Raw genomic sequence first — 20,663 nt, 5'->3', positions numbered from 1 at the left:
AAACTACACATGATCATACCGTATAAAGTTGTTCACATTTGCTCCACCGCAACCAGTTACAACATTAAAGTACTGCTTACATGTTAATGCATCAGTAATAATAATCTAATAATCTAATATATAATAATAATAAAATTGACAGACACCAGTCTGTCTGATCGGGTACCTTTACTTGTGATACTTGAAGTACATTTACTGCACTTCTTCTGTACTCTAACTTAAGTAAAACCTCAAATGCAAGACTTTTCCAGGTGACTAAGCATTTTTAAATAGTGGCTACTGCTACTAAATATTGCTACTGCTTACATGGTTGCATCAGTAATAATAGTCCAATAATATAATTAGGGCTGCAACTAACGATTGTTATCTGATTGATTCATCTGCCAGTTATTAAATCGATTAATCAGTTAGTCTACGAAAGATTAAAAAAAAATTGTAAAAACAAAAATCTCTCCGAGCTGAAGGGGACGTCTTCAGAAACCCCAAACATTCGGTTTACGATGAGGTAAGTCGGAGAAAAGCGGCAATTATTCGCGTTTCAGAGGCTGCAAATTTTTTCACTATTTTTGCACCACTGCAACGACTGAAACTATTAATCTGTCATCGAAAATAGCTGCACGTTTTTTATTTCTGAGGACTTATCGATTAATCGACCAAGTGTTTCAGCTCTAAATACAATATGCCTGCAAGATGAGTAATTTAATCTCAATGTTTTGAGTACATGTTGCTCATAACACCCTTGTACTTATACTGACGTGAAATGTGAATGCAGAATGCAGAATGGAGTTGTCTTACGCTGTGATTTTTCTAATTTAACTTCAGTAAAGAATCGAAACGCTCCTTCCCTCGCCGCTCAGCTGGGACCTCCGTGACACTTCGTGTGTCGCTTCTACCCGCCGCAGATCTACAAACGTGCTACACACCGCACGGCGTCGGCGCGCACGCACGTATTCTCTCGCACCGTATTATTGAAACCAGCTACCATGGGGAGTTAAGGGCAAGACGACGGGTTATTTTCGTAAATTTTTAATATTAGGAAGCTATCCATATGCTGCGTTTTGGAGCACACAGTTCGCGCCAGTATCCCCAATGCAGCGGATTACGGGGAACGGGCTTTCAGAGACGGTAGGACGGACACTTTTGTGGAAAACACGGGACGTTAATGCAACTAGCTAAGCTAGCCAGCTAGCGAGCTAACCAAAACTAGCTGGCACTGCAGCCAGCAGAGTGGAAAACGTGCCCTCGCTTTCTTGTTTTGTTTGATCTTAAATCGGCTGATTTCTCGGAGTTAGTCAGTTGGAAAGTTGGCGTTGCTTCTGTGCGAGTTTGCATCGCACGAATAAATGTACAAAGTACGCCTGTGGGGAAGTGTTTTACATGCAGGCCCGTCTTGTGTGGTTGTAGAGTTTGTTTCTGTACCCATCCCCCACCGTCTTTGCAGGCCAAGATGAATGAGATTCTCACTTTAAAGCACTGGCATTGGTGGTGGCATTGCTGCAAGGCTAGCTAGCTGTCTTAGCTTGTTAACATTGGTTCATTATTTAGAAAATTGTGTCTCAACTGCGCGAAGTGTGAGCTTTGTTTTGACAGCTGCCGGTCCTGGTTTTTAAGGTAGCTGTTAAACTGGCGACAGAAACTTAATGGTGAACTTCAGCTTGAAGATTTACGTACACAGCATTAAAACTTGTTGGTCAGACTGGAGTCTCAGTTGGTATTTGCAAGGGGGTGACGGCAGTAATAATATTTAATTCTAAAACGTGTCTGTTAGCAAGCTTACATGCCGAGTTAACACTAGCATTATTTCTAGTTTTTGTGATGAGTTTCTCCTCATTCTCAACCGCACTTGTCTCCTATCCTCAACAGTTTTCATGTATCTATTCTGCTCATCTCTTTTTGATGCTTAGTGATGTGTTTTTGTGTGTGTGTGTGTGTGTGTGTGTGTGTGTGTGTCTTTGCATGCATGCATGTGTATGCGTAGTAGTTGTCTGACACAGTGAAGGGAATGAGAGATGAGTCAGTCGGTTTTTCTCATCTTAGTAATGATGTTTGTTTCCTTTGCATTAACTCCCACCGCTGCATCTAACTGCTATTCTTGTTCCATCACAGGGTGAATCGTTTTCCAGCAGAATCATTGCTCGAGGCGAAGATCTGACCACTGCCTTGTGCAATCAGAGACATGAGTGTTGTCAGAGAATTACATGGGATTGGGTACAGGGGTGGTGGTGGGGTTGTGGCCTCTCTGAGCGGCCCTACCCACTTTACTGAGGATGCTCCGCGACCCCCGGTTCCTGGCGAGGAGGGGTCTGATGTGGACCCCCCAGTCCAGTCAGCCAACACCCGTCCAAACACCCTTTCCCAAACCCTCGGCTATCTCCCGTCATCCTCGTTATCTAAAATGGGGGATCCATCAAGTTACACACCCTCCTCATCGTCTGCGACCCCGCGCCGCCCTGATCTGGACTTGGGGTATGAACCTGAGGGCTCGGCTTCACCAACTCCACCTTACCTGAAGTGGGCTGAGTCACTTCACTCTCTCCTAGATGACCAGGAAGGCATCCAGCTGTTCCGAAACTTCCTGTGCCAGGAAGGGTGTGCAGACCTTCTGGACTTCTGGTTTGCCTGCTCTGGGTTTAGGAAGACCAGCCAAGAGAAGAGGGCAAAGCTGGCCAAGGCCATCTACAGGAAGTACATTGTAGACGGAAGTGGGATTGTCTCCAGGCAGATCAAAGCAGCCACCAAGAGCTTCATCAGAGACTGCGTGGGAAGGCCGCATCCAGACCCTGCTATGTTTGAACAGGTATTTAAGACACGGATTTCATGTTTGTAAAGGTTCCTAATAAGAGCAGTGCTTGTTGGATTACACAGGCCAGTGGAGGATGTTACAGATTTCTCACAGGCTCTATTTTGTCCATCTCAGTTCTTTAAACTTGTCATGTTCAGCCAGGCTAAAGGTTTGAAAATTCAGGCTGTTAAGGTATCAGCAACTGCAAAGCAGCATTGCTGTGCAGGCTGGCATACAGCAACTGAAACTGAATTATTCCTGTTGGCATGATCATGTATGACACCCAAAAAGTGCCACAGTCGGCTTTGATGGCAGCTGTCTTTGTCTGCTGCCTGGTGCTGAGAACTTCTTTTTTTTTTTTTTTCCCCCTCACAGCTTTCATCACTTCTCCCTAGTACACATTTGGAGGCCAAGTGTTATTGTTTTAATGCCTATAAATCCATCATAGTCCAGTTGTATGTCAGTGTTTATTTCTACATTTGAGCTTTGCGACCATCTCAACTGGTGTAGCCACACTTTGAACAGGCCAGAATTTGAAGAGTATATTTGTTGTAGAACACGCTAAATTTTATTTCATTTGTAGTATAGGGTGTGTATGTATTAAATTTTCTATGGAAGATTGCAGTAAGAATAAATGCTTTCCAACAGTTGTTGCAGTGTTGAAGCTAGTGATAGACTTGTCAGCAACATTCAGTACTGCTCTATTGAAGAGGGTTTGTTTTTTTTGTTTTTTTAAGTGATCACGAACTATGGCCTAGGAACTAAAACCGGATATATGTTTCTGCAGTCGGAATGCAGTTGTAGTACCCGAGTACCTCGAAAGGATTCTGGGTTCTCAAACATGTTTCTATGGTCGTAAAGGGCTGTTACAGCCTTGTAGTAAATTTAAAAACAATTTTTTTTTTCCAAAATATGTCTCAAAAAACGGTGTAATTGTTGTTCCACACATGTCACTGACAAACCACAGATTTTTTATATTTTCTTGTGTCTTTCTAATTTAGTAAGTAAACCACAACAAAGGACCAGATCAAGTCAAGTTTTAGTTTCAGGTTCTTTGCTCACCCATCTGTGCCCTCTCTCAACCCTAATCTTTTCGATTCTTTGTCTTTATTGCTCTCTTTTTGATATGATGTGAGTCTATTATATGTGTGTTCAGACTAGGGATGTGTGTGGTTAGTCGACTAAACGATTAAACATGGCTACGGCATCAGAACTACTAGTTGGTTAAAATAAATATTAATATTTTATTAATGTACTTTGCTGGTTAAAAGTTGTATCTAAGATATTACATAGCTCCCAGCCACTAGCTGAGGCCGCAGCCCCCATCTCCCCGTGCTAGTGACCGGATTTGTATACAAACAAAGTGGAAAGTTGGACAGATGACATATCGTAAAACCAGCGCACTTTGGCAGTATTTTGATCTAGAAAATGAAAATAAGGTTTTGTATGGGCTGTTTCAGAATAATCTGGCATATAACCACTTGACCGGAGCAGTGCGTGACCACACTCAGCACAGGCATGTGGATGTTAACATGCGAGGAAAGAGGGCTGCTGCTGCTAACACTGCTAATGTTAGCCACGCTAGGCAAACCAATATGACATGCAGTGTTTCCCAGTAATTACCTAGACTGTTGCTGCCCGCCTGTCTAATTTGTCCTGCCAGAGTTTCATAATGAACTGAAAATATTTTTACAGAGCTAGAGCTATTGTAGAGCTACGTGCAGCGCATTGATTCACCCAGCCCCTCCTTGCCCCCATCTCTCTCTCTCTCTCTCTCTCTCTCTCTCATATACACACACACACAAACACATTCACAACGAGCGGCATGTCATAGTCGGACTGGTCACTGGGAGATATCCTGCCACGTCCAATTGACGGGCCAGTGAACCGGACTTGTCGGAGAGTCTAAATTTAAATTTCCGTTTAATCGATGGGGAAATTAGTCGTTAGGAACATCCCTAGTTCAGACCACATATAGTATATGAGACTGCTATCACAGGTCTTGTTAGCAGAGACTCCAGGCTCCGAGTGTAGGGCCTCACACATCACCAGTAAACAACAAAATTACACAGAATGAGATTACATAGTTACCATTATGAACCAAATGACCACCAAAGCCAAATACCATCCGACTTTCTTTCAAACCTAGTCAGGAGAAGGCTTGTGAAACCACATTGAGTAATGCACGTTGACCCTTTCAGATTGAATGCCAGTGTGGGTTTATAACACACTTTTCTGCGTCTGTATGGGCTGGGTATTAAACTAGCCGGCTAGTCAGTTACATAAATGCAGGTGTAGCTCGGTTCACTGTGTTGGTCTGTAATTGGTATCGGCTTGCTATACTGATTATTGTGGCCTGTGTTTACACTTACATGTAAAAGTTAAGCGGTGTAGCAGCTGTGTTCAGACTAAGTTGAGCAGTGTGTTTAATTGATGAAATTGTGCACCAATTATGGTATTACAAATTATGGGAAATGATCATAACATATTTAGGCATCATTTAGCTTTTGTACCCACTGAGTCCAGATATGTGACCAGTGTTTGTTTGTGTGTTCCAGGCCCAGACAGAGATCCAGGCCATGATGGAGGAGAACACCTACCCTTTGTTCCTTAAGTCTGATTTGTACCTGGAGTACACACGGACAGGAGGAGAGAGCCCCAAACCTAACCCCAGTGATCAGAGCCCTTCATCGGGGCCAGCCAAGCCTATGCCTGGGTACTTACCCACGCTCGCGGAGGATGAGGAGTGGAGGTGAGACGAGTCTGAGACTCACACCACTAATGTCATATATTGCACAGTCTTTCCCGAGTTGCTCAGTGGAACACTGACAAAACTTAAAACGCTCTCATAACTTGTGAAATAATAAAAGTAATTCTTCTGATGATCTTAGGTGTGGGGGAGGAGGAGCAAGGGAGGTGGAGGAAGAGAAAGATGAGGAGGAATGTGGAGATACACCAGCTGGTAGGCTGACTCACAGCCTGCTGATGCAGACAGCACCACAGAGAGCCTCGGTCAGCAGGAGGAGGCAGGATAGCAGGGAGTACAGGTGTGTGTGTGTGTGTGTTTGTGTGGGTGTGCTTGTGTGTGTGTCTCTCAAGGTTCTTGCACTCAAAGACATGAGTGATGTCAAAGAGTTCAGTTCATGACATGGTCACTTAGACAATATTGGTAATGATACAAATATTTTTTCTTTCATTTTTAATACCATGTCTAGTGTAAACCAGGGGAGTTTACCCATTTTACTGTGATAGTGAATTTTGGTGCAAATGGAACAGTCTTAAAAACACTTCTACATTTCCAAACCTGCTGATATCCACTGCTTTTTAGTGTATTTGACATTTGCCTGTACATTCTATTACGTCAAACAGAACAAACATATACATTTCATCATAGGAAAAGTCTGTTGATTCTTTAATTTAACCCTTTTTTGTCAACCTGAACAATGGTTAGCTTGTGAATAAAATTGAATTGAAATGACATATTATTGGAATATTTAAGAAAAATAATTATACAGTCTTAATAAGTTAGTTAAAACTAGCAAGAAAACAAACATGAAAATTCCTGTAACTTGTCCTGGTCTTGGAAATTGTGTTTAATGTCAGGGGGAAAAAAAATTCATGGATTACTCCTAGCATTATGCTGACCCCTGCCTGTGTATGAATGAATGCGTACTTGTATCAACATTTTAATGTGAGCTTGCTGCATTAAAATCTCTATACACATCCTCAGACCCTGGAGGGAGCCGGTAAACCCATACTACGCAAACATGGGCTACGCTCGTGCTCCAGCCACCAGTGCCAATGACAGTGAGCAGCAGAGCATGTCGAGTGATGCAGACACACTGTCACTGACCGACAGCAGCGTGTAAGTACACACAGATGTAACCAGAATTACTGCGCATATTGATCACTTCATTCACTCCTGTATTAATTCAGTCACTGGATGTTAATAACATGCGGTTAACAACGAAACTGCGCCTCAGTAGTAATTAATGAGCTGTTGAGATCTGCGTCTGATGGTTGTTTATCTGTGCCTGTGTTTGCAGAGATGGTATTCCTCCATACAGATATCGGAAGCAGCATCGTAAAGAGATGCATGAAAGTGCCAAAGCCAATGGACGTGTGCCCCTACCTCATATACCTGTGAGTTAAACAGTCACTATTCATTTGGCCTCATGTCAGCTTGCACAGCTGTATTCATGTAACAGTAACATGTACCCTGGTGACCTTAGTGAATCAGCATGCTGTTGCAGCTGTAACTATTGCTGCAGCAGACAGCAACAAAAAAAGCTGGTTACTACCTTTTCTCCATCTGAAATGCGTTATTTACATGTTAGTTTACAAACTACATTTTAGCAGATGTGTGTAGGAATTCATGGCTCCTAATTTTTGTTCATGTGTCTATATGCAGCGCACGTACCGCATGCCAAAGGACATCCACGTAGAGCCTGAGAGGTTTGCAGCGGAGCTCATCAGCAGGCTAGAGACGGTTCTCAGAGAGAGAGAGGCTCAGGAAAGACTCGAAGAGAGGCTGAAGAGAGTACGACTGGTGAGTGTAAAACCGTAACGCTGACCCAGCTCACAGTGAGTTCAGCAGCCATGCAAGTGAGACACTCCACGCTGCACTAGGAATTTACAACTGAACTGTGGCCAGAATGCACACGTTGTATTTCTTTGATGGTGTGGAAATCTGATTTCTTCACATCACAGATGATAATGAAAAACAGGCGTATTGCAAAAGCAGAAACCCCAAGCACATGACAAAAACAGTGATATTCAAGATATCACTCCCTCCTCCAAAAGTCCAACATTCAGCCAAAACTAGCAACTTAAAGTCGACGTGGAAAATTCTGATCCAGGTACAGCCCTAATTGTAACATATGATTAAATTTCGATAAAATTTCGTGATGGTTTGCCAAAGTGATCTTTATCTGCCACTAAGGTAAACAAAACCTTCATGTACATTTCTGTACTTTTGCAGTTTTGCTACCAGATCTGTTGATATTTTCTGTCTAGACACACTCAGACTACAATTTCAACACCACCATCCCACATTTGCATACAGTATCACCTTATAACACGCTGTAAACACTGAGAACAAAAGCCAGAAGGGCTGACGGTTCCACCAGTGGGGCTACTCGGTGAAAATCAGTGAATTTTAAAATTTTTACTTAGTACATATATAGTACGTTGTGCATACAGCTTAATGAATTCTGTAAAATAATTTGTTGCCATGTTTATTTATTTATTTTTCCTTCCTGAGGGGAAAAAACTATATCATGGGCTGTTAAACTGTCATAGTGATGTTTAATGAAGTCTCTTTATTTTTTATTTTTTTTAAACAATACCAAGTAGATGACATTATTTTTCTGAAATGTACTAGCACATACAAGTTTAGTAAAGGCATTTATTCATTTATTCTTTTCAGTCCTTGTCTTTGTAAGCTCATACTGGTTTATACAATGTCAATCCCCAGTTAAAGATGAAATATTTGTCTCATATTCCCAACAGGAAGAAGAGGGGGACGATGCTGACATCTCCATGACAACCTCCATGTCTTCTCATAGCATACCACTCCCCCTCCCCTCATCGTTTCCACCTCTCTATGGCGCCCGTTATTCAGAGACCACTGCTAACACGACAACGGTTGCCACTTACGGCGGCTTGGTTGCCATGGAGGATTCCCATGACGACGACCCGGAGTCTATTTTGGATGAGCATGTATCACGTGTGATGAAAACGCCGGGCTGCCAGTCGCCTGGGGCAACAAACAGCACCTTAGGAGGAGGAGGGGGTCGACACACTCCTCCCAAATCATCACGCTCACCTGACGGGGGGATCGGACCGCCTCACTACCCCCCACACCGAGGGGGAGGTCACAGTCTGCCTGCTGCCGGGGTCAAAGGTAAGAGGCTGTGGAAGGGACATTGATGTTCAAGAAAAGCAACACAGGGTCTCGACTTCATCATAATATGTGATATTTTCAAAATTAATATATAGTTTTCATTTTTTTTAACGGTTCAGTAATTTCCTTAAAAAGCTGGGAAACCATAGTTTTTGGCAAATGTTACTGAAACGGGAGGAAATTTTGAGTTCGTTCTAGTGTCTATTTACAACAGCAGGACTGTGTATGTGGGATGGACTCATAATAAAGTACAGTGCCTCTGGTGGTTGTACTGAAGAAACATGTCCCCCAGTGCAACGGTGTGGCTCCTTAATGGGTTTTTAACAGTATTTGATCAACAGTGGAGCTCTGTGAGGAGTAAGGTACATCTGGCTTTGGATACACCCACAATACTTGTGGATCAATTACTTGTATTGGTCTTTTAATTGTATTTTGTTGACTGTGAGAAAATTATAGGCTATAGCCTGCCTTTGACTGTAAGATAGAGAAATTTAAAGACCTCCACAAACCATAGTCCTGGCTTTATAAAGATAATATTAAAAACATTTCATGGTGAGCTGTAGTTGGAGAGTTTGGCTTTTCAGGTATAGAAATGGCACATGTCCAGTGTGTGCTATGGGTGTCAAATGAAGCTGCAGCAGCAGCAGCGTGTTTTGTATTTGAGTGCAGGACCTATTGAAGAGAGGCTAGTATGTCACTAATGGATATCACCCTGATGTCTGTGTCAGGCATGCATCACCACAAGCAGCTGTACCACCACAGAGGAAGAGAAGGACAGGAGGAGGCGGGCTCTAGGTCTCAGCCCAACTTCCTGTGGAACGGAGACCCAGCTGGCCAGTATGCAGGGAGAAGTCGTAACTACGCCGACGGCGCTGGAGCCAGCACACTTGAGGGGATGGGTTACAGGTAAACTAGTGTGGTTGTTTTTTGCTGACGTTTTATTAGGTTTACAGCAAACTGTATGTGCTGTCTTTTACTTAGATGACCTCAACGTGTTTGTGTGTGTGTGTGTGTGTGTTACCTGTTCGTTATGCAGTAGTAAAGGCAGCACGTTATCACGGCGGGGTTGTAAGAAGACTTCAGAGACATCAGGTAAAGGTGAGGAGAGTGGGCGTGGTCTGGAGACCCAGGTGCCACTGGAAGATCTGGAGAGAAACCAGAAGATCTTGCAGTGGATGATGGAAGGAGATAGACAAAGGAAGAGCTCCCATGGGTGAGTCTTTCGCTGCTACTTTGTTACTCACGATTAATATAAGAGTGTAATTTGTTATGATTAATTACATTTAGAATTTAATTTAAAATCATGTTCAGTATTGTATTTTAAATATTTTATCAAGGGTGAGATAATTTTACCAGTTCAAACTGATCTGCCAGGCTTAATGTCTACGATGCAGCTATATTTTTCCAAGGAGGTTATATCAGGCTAAAGCTAAGAGATTAAACCTCAGGAAAATAGCGGCTTCCCTAGATCATTTGCGTGATATCATAAAACATAAAATTTGCGAGTTAACATCAATTAAACCTATAATAACGTTGTTGTTGTTTTTTCTGGCCACTTTTGGGCAGTGGAAACAAGCTGTAAACACAACACTGACACATTATCACCCTTTTAAGATTATGAAGCACTAGTTAGCAAGCTATGATATTTCTCTGTGGATTCATCACTGCAAGCGACACCTTTCACATTACAAAACTGATCTCATTTGATCCATTGTAATTATAAAAATATGGATCAAAACCACTTTAACATAAAATTGTGTATATCTTTTCAAATGTGAATCTATCAGAAGGCTCGCCTGGTGTCAACCAAATGTAAAGACAAAGAAGATACGTGCACAGTCATGCCACACCTCCACATGTACCTGCCAAAAAAAAAACATTTTAACTCTATCTTATCAGGAAGATATTCTTTGCGGACAGTGCCTTGTCCTCCACTTTATCATTTACTTTTCCCTCAGAAAGTAGGGTCAAGTGGAATCATGTTAATCTAGCTGCATAAGGAATTAATCTAAAATGCTTTGGCTCTTTAAGTGTTTGAAGAACTCTAAAGCAGCATGAGTTTCAGTGGGCGCATCACATTCTTCTGTATATTTTTAGTAAAATCCTCTTGCATTCATCCTCTCTCCCTCCCTGTTGTATTTTCCAGCGGCAGCACCAGTAGCTCCAGGAGGACGGGAACCAGCAGCGAGTCACCACGTCCGACCTCAGTAGAGAGGCCTGGAGCTGTGCACCCCTGGGTCTCTGCCCAGCTGCGTAACAACCCGTCTTCGGTGTCCGCCGCCATCCCCGGCTCATCGTCCACCCAGGTCCAGCCCTCGCACCCTTTCATCCAGGACCCAGCTATGCCCCCCAACCCAGCTCCCAACCCCCTCACCCAGCTGGAGGAGGCTAGGAGGAGGCTGGAGGAGGAGAGGAGGAGGAATGCACTACAGCAGGCCAAGCAGAGGTGAGATGTCAAGTCAATTCTATGTATATAGCCTAAAAATACATGTTCCTCAGTTACCATTAACCTGTGTATGTGATCTTACTTGAGTGTTTTGACATGGATCTTGTTCTCTTTAAGGCATAAGTCTGGTAAGCGCCAAGTGTGTGAGAACATGACGGTCGCTTACTACTTTTGTGGAGAGCCAATCCCATACAGAACATCAGTCAAAGGCCGTGTGGTGACTTTGGGCCAGTTCAAGGAGCTGCTTACCAAAAAGGGCCACTACAGGTGAGAACATCTGATGTATATAGTTGAAAATGTATTTTGTGTGTGTGAGAGTGTGAATGTGAGAATGGTACATACAGGATCCAAAACCTGGCAGAGAGTGTAACCTTAAGCATACACATTTCTTATCCTATATCTACACAGCACACTCTGATTCCTCTTGTAAACAAAAGCAAAGCAGGTTCATTAATCCACTGTCACAAAATAAAGTTGATGGGAACAGAGATATCAACAGGAAATCTCGCTGTTTATCTTAGTGTAACTCTGCGTGTGTGGCTCTGGTCTTCACCTGCAAGCAGCTAACTACCTTGAAGTTTGTTTTCATTTAAGTGTCGTAAAATTGCTGCGTGGTCTCAAAGAGGCATGATATACAGTTTCTCAGGGAATTACCAGTAATACACAAATAAAAATATGATTGTATTTACTCAGAGTAGATCTTGATTAAACAAAATATATGAAGAATAGGAGTAAATTTGACAAAATATCAACATATACATAATGAATAATATTCAACTGCAGAAATTGAATTCGGCCCCATAGTACAAATTAGAGGAACTGATTTTTTTTTTTTTTTTTTCTCCATTGTGTGACTCACTATTTGGCACATCTACAAATGAATTAAAAAAACGAATAAGAACTAATGACTAACATGTCTGTCTTTTGTGTGCAGGTTCTACTTCAAGAAAGTGAGCGACGAGTTTGACTGTGGTGTAGTGTTCGAGGAAGTTCGCGACGATGACGCCATCTTGCCCATCTTTGAGGAGAAGATCATTGGGAAGGTGGAGAAGGTTGACTGAAAATTGGGAACAGGAAGACGGAACAGAATTGGGAAAAAAAAAATCATTTGAAAAGAGGAGATTGGAAGAGAACATTCAGGTTAGATGGAAATTCAGTGGTGAGAAAACGAAAGAAAGTAGAAAGATGGAAGGAGCGACGTGTGACAAAAGGGAGATTGCGCTGCATGGTAGAAGCTCGAGTATCAAGGAGGTGGTTATTTTTATGGAATATCTGGATATCTGCGTCAGCGCCTGGATCAAACCCACATCAAGCAAAGAAGCTGGGCCAGATGAAACAGGAGCGGAGGAAAGGAACATAAATTATTTCACCTGTCACGTCTCCACTGTGGATATTCGAGGAGGGCTGTTAAAATCCAATGTCTGACCGGTCCTCCGCTTCCTCTGCGATGGATAGAAAAGGTTGAGGGGACTGCTGGAAGGAGAGAGGATAAAGTAGTCTTCCACTTCTGCTCTGGAGGAGTCTGTCCTCTGCAGACCATTATGATGCTGCTACATTACCACGGAAACTCTTCAATCGGTGCTCGGGACAGTAAAGAAAGCATTTTTTTGTTCCATTCGGGAGTCTCGCTGCCTTTTGCTGTCTCTGTTCCTCATCAGCTGGTGACAAGGGGAGAGGACAGAGGATTTTGGGGAGTGGAACTTTTCGCCTGCTTCTCCGCTCATTGACTTCATAGCCTCAAAACAGAGAAAAGCTCTCACCCTTGATTCCTAGATGTCATGTAGTGATCTCTCACATCAACATGTTCAGACAACAGTTCTCTACATAACTTGTTTACCAAAGCTACATATTTTTGATAAGACAAGTATCCTAGCTACTTGTTTTCATTTTATTTGAATTGTGTATGTACAAGGCAGGTACTATTACTTACTAATGCAGCCTAATTTCGTCATATCTCAACTTAATTTTTTATTATTGTGTATGTTTTGAAGCTAGTTCAGTAGTCATTTCAGGGCAGCCATTTTGTTTTTCCTTCCTCTAAACCACATCCATGCACCTCCGTTCTGTGCTGTTTACCTTTTGAGTGTGCAGTTCTGTTCTTCCACGCAACAGATTTTAAATATAGGTTAAATTTTGTTTTTTCCCCCCAACCCACAAAAATTCTCATGAAAAAGAGGAGTTGCGCCATCTTTGACCACAGTATCTGTTGTTTTTACACAGGTCACACTGTCCCCTCCTGTATCTTGTCATTTTTCTGCTATATCGAGAGCCTGTGTACGTAACTCCAAGCTCAGTCTAGGTGCCTGCCTGGCCAGTGCCATTACTTTCAAGGATGCTTATTCTGAAGCGTGTCAGTGAGTGTGAAAGCCCGCGTCGGTCGTGTATGTCTGAACTCAGCCAAAGAGCATACCGTACGTCCCGTATGCCTACGTGCTTGTGTCTGTGCAGTCCAAGTCCCGGGTATCAAATGTACCTTTACATCATGAGCAGAAGGGAATCTCTTCTTTCTCTTGCAGATTCCCAAACTTAACACATTGTAGCTTAACGTTGAGTTTAAAATCTGGAGCTTGTTTTAGAAAGAATAGTTTGAAACTTTGAGAAATGCGCTTACTTGCTTTCTTGCTGAGAGTTAGGTGAGAAAATTGATACTGCTTTCATGTTTGTATGGCAGATAAGAGGCCTACAGCAAGCCGTTGGTTAGATTTTGTACATGTTAAACATACTAGGGCTGCAAATGATTTGTTTTATCAATTTAATCTGCCAATTACTTTCTCGATTAATCGATTGGTTTATAAAATGTCTCCGCATCACACTTTCCTAAAGCCTAAGACGACAACTGTTGTTTTGTCCGAACAACAGTTCAAAACTTAGATATTTGGTTTTCTGTCACTTAAGACAAAAGAAGCGGAAAATTCTCACCATTTTAGAAACTGAAGCTAGAGTGTGTTGGACATTTCTGCTTAAAAAATGATTTTAATTGATTCAGCTATAAAAAAAAAAAAAAACTAGATATAACACGTCAATTATTGAGCTTCAAAGGTGCAGGCAGGTAGATTTTTATACTTTTGGATAGAGCCAGATTCACTGTTTCCGCCCCAATTTCCATTCTTTATGCCGGCTGCAGTTTCACATTTAATGTACACACATGAGATTGGTATTACTCCCAGGAAGATGGCAAAAAAAAAAAAAGCTAATTTCCAAAAATGTCAACTTCTTCTTTCAAACATCTCACATCACTGGAGTACAGCAATGAGGCCTCAGGGCCAGAATATGATAAAACACAGTGCACACTGCACTGACAACACACCAGCTACTGTATTTAAGCTGAATGTAATCTGACTATTTTTTTTTTTTTTTAAAGACTTTTACCCGCTATATCCTCAAAGGAAGTCCCCCTCATTTGTCATGTCATCCTGCCTGAGTCTACCTTTCAGTATTGATCTCCGACGCTTGGTCTGACTGAGCGTTTTGAGTTATCTCTGCTGGTAGTTAACTGAATGTGTTCATTAAACAAAGGGGTCCTACAGAAGGTCTTGCAGGAATGTCAAATACAATTTGTCCTGGGTTTCTGTCCAGCAAGGGAAACATAGGATCGTAGAGCATACAGACGGGTGACAAACTAAAGGAAAAAAACCAACATAAAGTGTCTCAGTAAGGTGTTGGGCCACCACGTTCTGACAGAACAGCCTCAGTGCGCCTGGGCATAGATTCTACAAGTCTCTGAACTCTAATGGAGGGATGGACACCATTCTTCAAAAAAAAAAAAAAAAAAATTCCTTCACGGTGATGGTGGTAAAAGAGAGCGCTGTCTAAAAATGTTGGTCCAAAATCTCCCATAGGTTTCCAGTTGGGTGGAGATCTGGTGACCACGGAGGCCATAGCATATGATCCACATCATTTTCACACTCACCGAAACATTCAGTGACACACCCCCCCCGTGTCCTATGGATGGGGGAATTTTCATCCTGTTTTGTCCACTCGTTTTTCAGATTATTATTTTTTTTTTTTTTAAATTCGTCACCCGTCTGTATTTGTCCTTACTTCAACACATTTTGCCTTCAATATGAAATTTAAAATTTAGAAATGTATTTGTTTATTAAAAAAAATGTAATTTTAATAATCACCAAGCATGTTCTTTATAAGGAATGTTTTCCTGATGAGTTGAATTATCTATTTTGTTTTAATGTTTATGTGCAAACTGCTATGGCCCTCTGATATATTTTATCTGTTTTATTAGAAAGAACGCCCAGGGACAGTTAAATGACAAAATTTGCTAAGAGTTGTTTCTTGTGATTATGATTTAATGGACAAAACAAACAACCGCGTCTGTTGTTGTCGATTTGTGTGAAACACAGTGCCTTTATCATGTTATCTTTCAAAAATATGTTTATTGAACCAATCCATGCTTTTAATGTTATTTTTTTTTTATTTTCAGTCAGTCCCGTTATATTTTTAGCTGCAGTCATGCTTGCTCACTTCTGTTCTGATAGACTCTCTGCTGTAAATATGTACATTATCATTTCATACGTGTCTTCAGACCTGCGCCACATGTCCATGGTGTTTCTGTTTTTCAAAGGTAAACACCAAGATGTCACTGTGCTGGTTCCACTTGTACATTTCTTTTAAAAAGGTACTTCATAATAAAGATGTTGAATAAACCCTTCCTCGCATTTTTTTTTTTTTTTCAGGTAGTATTTTCAGTATTTACCTATTTTTCTTTATTCACTTGTTTTTCTTACTTCGTAAAAAACGATTACTTTTTAAAACTCATTTTATACACATGTTTTTTTCAGCCCTGATCTTTGTTTCTTACATTGTGTTTGATTAGTACGTGGAGGTGATGACAGTATTTAGTATTTACATTGTAAGAGTAGTTCATTGAACAGTGCACATACATAGTTGTTACATGCATAAATATTTTGCAACTCAGACAGAAAAGATATTTAATGAGTAAAAGATCACTGATTTTTAGTTTCTTTTTTTTTTTTAAGGTAAAAATGAAAAATGCTGAAGTTTAAAAGGGCTGATGATTTTTTAAAAACAATCCCAACTTAAAGTTCACCGACTAACCTTTTGCAGAGCTTTTAGCCAAATCACACGGTCTTCGTCGGTGAGTGCATGGAGTCTGCTCCGTTGTCATAGAGATGAATCTATTGACATGATGGAGCTGTCAACAGATCCATCTTCAGGACACCTGGGCAAAAACTCCATCACTGATGAAGACCGTATGATCCAGTTGAACGTGCTGGAAAAAGCTGGTAAGTGGACCTTGACTTGGGACTAAACTCTCAGGCTTGACTGATATGTTGCTTTTTCCTGAGTAATCAGGTCAGAGTGTAGTTCTGTTTAGTTTTAACATTTTAGTTTAATAGCAGATAATTGTATAGTAATTAAAAGAAATATTCAATAACCCAGTGATATAGACTCTGGCGAATCTGACGAAGTCGCTGTTACTGAGGAACGTGCCCTGACTACCCCCCTGATGGGGAAAAGACCTGTTGTTGGGTTTCTATTATTTCTCCCTGTGCCCAGAAACCAACCAGCACTCTATAGAGCTGAAATGATTAACTGATTAGTTGATTGACAAAAACTTAATTGGCACCAGTGCCAGTTTGACAATTGATGAACAATTTAGGTGGCCATATTTTTTTTTTTTACAGGAACAACGCCAAAAAATCACTTGTTCCAAGCCTCTCAAATGTGACTATTTGCTGGTTGCTCAGTTTTCTGACACTAAACTCAGCATCTTTTTTGACTGTTGGTCAGACAAAGCAAAAACTTTAGAATATGTCATCCTGGGCTCCAGGGAACAATTATGGGCATTTTCCTACAATTTTCTTACATTTTAAACCCAAAACAACGATTTGATTATTAAAGGAAACTATTTTCAGACCTGTGGCTAATGAGAGGAATTGTTGGTTTCTGTGATGGAGTATTGCTGCCTTGTAGCTTTTCTCTGTGTCGAGTAATTAGCACAAACAATGGAAGCAGCGCCATATTAAATAAAACAGTTGAGGTCTTCAAGGCAGATTTTTGACGCACGGCCCCTTTACAGGACCAGGGCCGCCAGATCGAGGACGGACGACCTGTCATAGCCGATATTGTACTTCGGTGGTGCAAATTACTTCGATTCGACGAATCCCGCGTAGACCCAAATGATTCGCAGTGAGTATTGATCCTTTTTCAGGAGTTAATGTGCTGTAAGGTCAGCATTCTTTTTTTTAAATCAAAATATGCGTGACTAAAATGTAGCATGTCAGCCTGGTAGAAACAATCAAAAGCTTCTCTCTTGATGCACGCGGGAGGACAACTCAGAAAACTGTGCTTGAACGCCTCCTGGTGGATTTTGGTTTTCTGGGTCGACGCACGACGTTGGGGTCAAAGCTGAAATATGACGCACGTACGTACGCGGAAGCGCACTAGTTGGAAAACGTACCTGGAGGAAACATCTCGTAAACAAGTTTTTCTTCTTATTATTATTATTATTCATTAATTTTTGTATTTATTTTTGAATTTGTTAACACAGATATCTGAATCGAAAGCTATGTGGGCGGTCTTTATTATACAGAGAATTTATGAGCCCGGAACGACCTCACACGCTGATAAATAGCTAGCTGGTGGTAGGCAAAGTTAGCATGTCAGTTAGCTGACAGCGTTAGCCCAGCGGGTGCCAAACTATGGATCCGTTGAGCGCAGCCGCGGATGAAGTGGCTTTGGAGGGACTGGACGGGATAACCCTTCCCTCCCTGTGGATACGCCTAGAGGACAGACAGCCCAGGTTTCCCCTCAAGCTCGACGACTGCACCAAGGAGCTTATCTGGAAGTCACTTATCAGCAACACCGACCTGAGATTTTACGAGCTCCCAGAGGGGAGAGAGGATGTGGTGCTGTCTGACAGGCGAGTTTTCTCCAGACAGAAAAACACTGTTGCTAGTTTGTGAGGTCAGCCAAGGTAAAACTAATGCAGTCTCATACAACAGTCCTGCAGTAAATCCTCCCTTCAAGAAGTTTATAATGTTCAGTTTTTATTGAAGGTGTGTGATCAATTTGTGGTTTTGTTGAGCTGTTTTGTGTTATACAAAGAGGTTTGCCTGTTTTTCAGCCTGCCCTCATTGATTTGAACGGGACTGACAAAATAATAGGAACACCTGTCAACATAACAGTACAGTTCAACAGCACCGCAGCCTACATCCTCCAAAAGGTTCATACAGATGATCGTTGTTGATGAACACCTCTCTAACACACTTTCTACAAAAATTGAACATCGAAACCTCCATGAAGGGAGGATTTATTGCAGTACTGTTGTATGAGACTGCGTTGGTTGCAGCTAGCTCTTCCTAGTAAAACTGGCTCAAAGGAGAATATGATCAGGCAACCATGAAGCCCTGGAGAGCGGACGAACAAACAAGAGGGTCATTCTGAGTCAAATCAGACAGGATCCAGGAAAGTGGTTGCAGCACCGTCTCAGATTTTGTTCAGTTTGTCTTTATAATGTTTGGGTGCCAAAACTAAGGCTTGTAACTTGTTTTTGTTCAATTCCAATGTTTTTATATATTTATTTTTTGGCCCTTGATATGTTTTGATTTTTACACTCTCAAAACAGTTTATCTAGGAAAACATGTTTGGGCATTAATATCCTGAAAAAGTATTAATCCTAGCCTCACAGATATATTTTACAGGCCTTGGTTTTGGGACCCATTCATGATACAGACAAGGTCTGAACCAAATCTGAGATGGTGCTGCAACAACCTTATTTGATTTGAAAAGGAATGACCCAAGAGACAAGAATTAAAAACATAATTCACACATGTTTGTAATGTTGAACTGATAATTTTGACATGATACATTGGGAGGCTCAGAGTCTTTGGACATTTTCATGGACATAACTTTGTGTGCTTTTGGTCTGGAATTGTGTATAATGGTTTGTGCTAGGCCCCTTAATTTTAATATATAAGAGATTTTATATTCTGCTTCTTTAAAGTTTGGGGACAGAGGCATATTAAAAAAAACATAATGCAGTAAAGTCCGCAATATCCTGACTTTGAGTCTGTAGTATGGGTCAAGCTCCAAAAATGCTGGATCCTACATTTCCTCAGTAGCATCTTTCATTACACCTTCTCTGTCTGTTTAACGCACATGTCTTTCAAACTTGAAACCCCCGTTTGTAACAGGCATTCTGTGCAAAAGCTGTAGTGTGCAAGCCCAAGCTGAGATGACATTGTCAGGGTTATTTTCTCAGACTTAGACCCAGAAGAGACATTATACAACTGTCAGGCAGAATAGTGATGACCATGAGTTAACTGATCCTTGTGTAAAATCTGTTTAGTGCGCCTTTAATGCTATAGCATACAATGATATCTTAGACAATAGTGGGCTTCTATCTTTGGGGCAACAGTTTGGGGAAGGCCCTTTCCTGTTTCAGGACAATGCCCCCATGCTCAAAGCCAGGTCCATAAAGAAATGGTTTTCCCAGTTTGGTGAGGTAGAACCTGACTGGCCCGAGCAGAACCCTGACCTCAACCCAATCCACCACTTTTGGGATGGACGAGAACACCCGCTGTGAGCGAGCGCTCTGAGGCCTTATCACCTTACATCAGTGGTTAACTTCTCTAATGCTCTTGTGGCTTAGTGGGAGCAAATTCCCGCTGCCATGTTCCAAAGTGTTGTGGAAAGCGTTGAAGCCAGAAGAGTACAGGCTGTTATGGCAGCAGACTGATACCCATGGTTTTGGATTGAAGTGTTCAGCAATCACATATTGGCGTAATGTTCAGGTTCACAAAAGACATCGAATCATCTTTCTCCGTAGGACGTTTCGTGGTCCGTGTGCTTCTTTTGTATTAGTTTATCGATGCCATAACATAAACCTTGTGCTTGCCTGCCTGTGTGTGTTTTCAGGTTTAAAGACATCGATCCAGAGACAGGCATTGAAACAGCACATAAGTTTCCTGACACAAAGAAAGACGTCTACCCAGTCCACATCATTCTAGAAAACAAGGATGGGATACAGGGCTCGTGTGCTGTCTTCAAAGAGAGGAAAGACATCACTAAGCATGTCCGCGCCAAGTCCCTCACCGCGTTGGTCAACTTGGAGGAGGCGTTGGAAAGGTTGGTAGAGAGTGGTTGAAATGTATTCAGCGGAATGACAGCTATTTCTTAACCACCCAATACCTGCGCATACAATTGGAGCGGGCCACTGACTGTGTATACATTGAAGTGATTTAAGCATTCTGCATTTAAAAGGGTTTTTTTTTAATTTAAATTTAAGTTTTATTTTTCATGAAAACAAGCTTTTCTCCTGTAAGTTTCTGATTGTTATTAATCATATTTGGAGCGAGGGATATTAAATAGATTTTATCAGAGCATTGTGTAATATTTAATAACACTATCAGCGGATAGGTTAAAGCAATTAAATTAGGTCAAAGGGTGCAATGAATGACTGGGAATTTCACAGAAATCATGGACACAATAATGACCATGTTGACAGAATCTGCTTGAGTCTGTTTGAATTTTAATAAGACTGCTCGTTTTAA

At 41.5% G+C, this 20,663-nt stretch overlaps 2 protein-coding genes across 2 annotated transcripts in view; both read left to right on the top strand.

Moving 5' to 3' along the window:
- Window positions 1–923: 923 nt before the first annotated feature.
- LOC120800151 (axin-1-like) lies at window positions 924–15,773 on the top strand. The gene is made up of 13 exons (XM_040146017.1): window positions 924–1,125; window positions 2,107–2,797; window positions 5,341–5,534; window positions 5,674–5,829; window positions 6,513–6,647; window positions 6,829–6,925; window positions 7,194–7,331; window positions 8,294–8,687; window positions 9,416–9,593; window positions 9,724–9,900; window positions 10,834–11,133; window positions 11,251–11,400; window positions 12,068–15,773. Exons 2-13 carry the CDS (start codon window positions 2,177–2,179, stop codon window positions 12,192–12,194), a joined length of 2,667 nt encoding a protein of 888 aa, XP_040001951.1. The 5' UTR covers window positions 924–1,125; window positions 2,107–2,176; the 3' UTR covers window positions 12,195–15,773.
- A 1,779-nt stretch (window positions 15,774–17,552) lies between these two features.
- LOC120800046 (general transcription factor 3C polypeptide 1) overlaps window positions 17,553–20,663 on the top strand; it is a 30,632-nt gene continuing 27,521 nt past the window's right edge. Inside the window, exons 1-2 of the mRNA XM_040145817.1 lie at window positions 17,553–18,031; window positions 20,029–20,238. Of these exons, the coding sequence (XP_040001751.1) occupies window positions 17,811–18,031; window positions 20,029–20,238 (431 nt within the window). The 5' untranslated portion in view covers window positions 17,553–17,810. The remainder of the gene's footprint in view (window positions 18,032–20,028; window positions 20,239–20,663) is intronic.

Source organism: Xiphias gladius, chromosome 15 (assembly GCF_016859285.1).
Source record: "Xiphias gladius isolate SHS-SW01 ecotype Sanya breed wild chromosome 15, ASM1685928v1, whole genome shotgun sequence".
In the NCBI taxonomy this organism is placed as follows: domain Eukaryota; kingdom Metazoa; phylum Chordata; class Actinopteri; order Istiophoriformes; family Xiphiidae; genus Xiphias; species Xiphias gladius.
The sequence above is the reverse complement of the archived record's forward strand: the minus strand, read 5'-3'. Positions and strand labels throughout refer to the sequence as shown.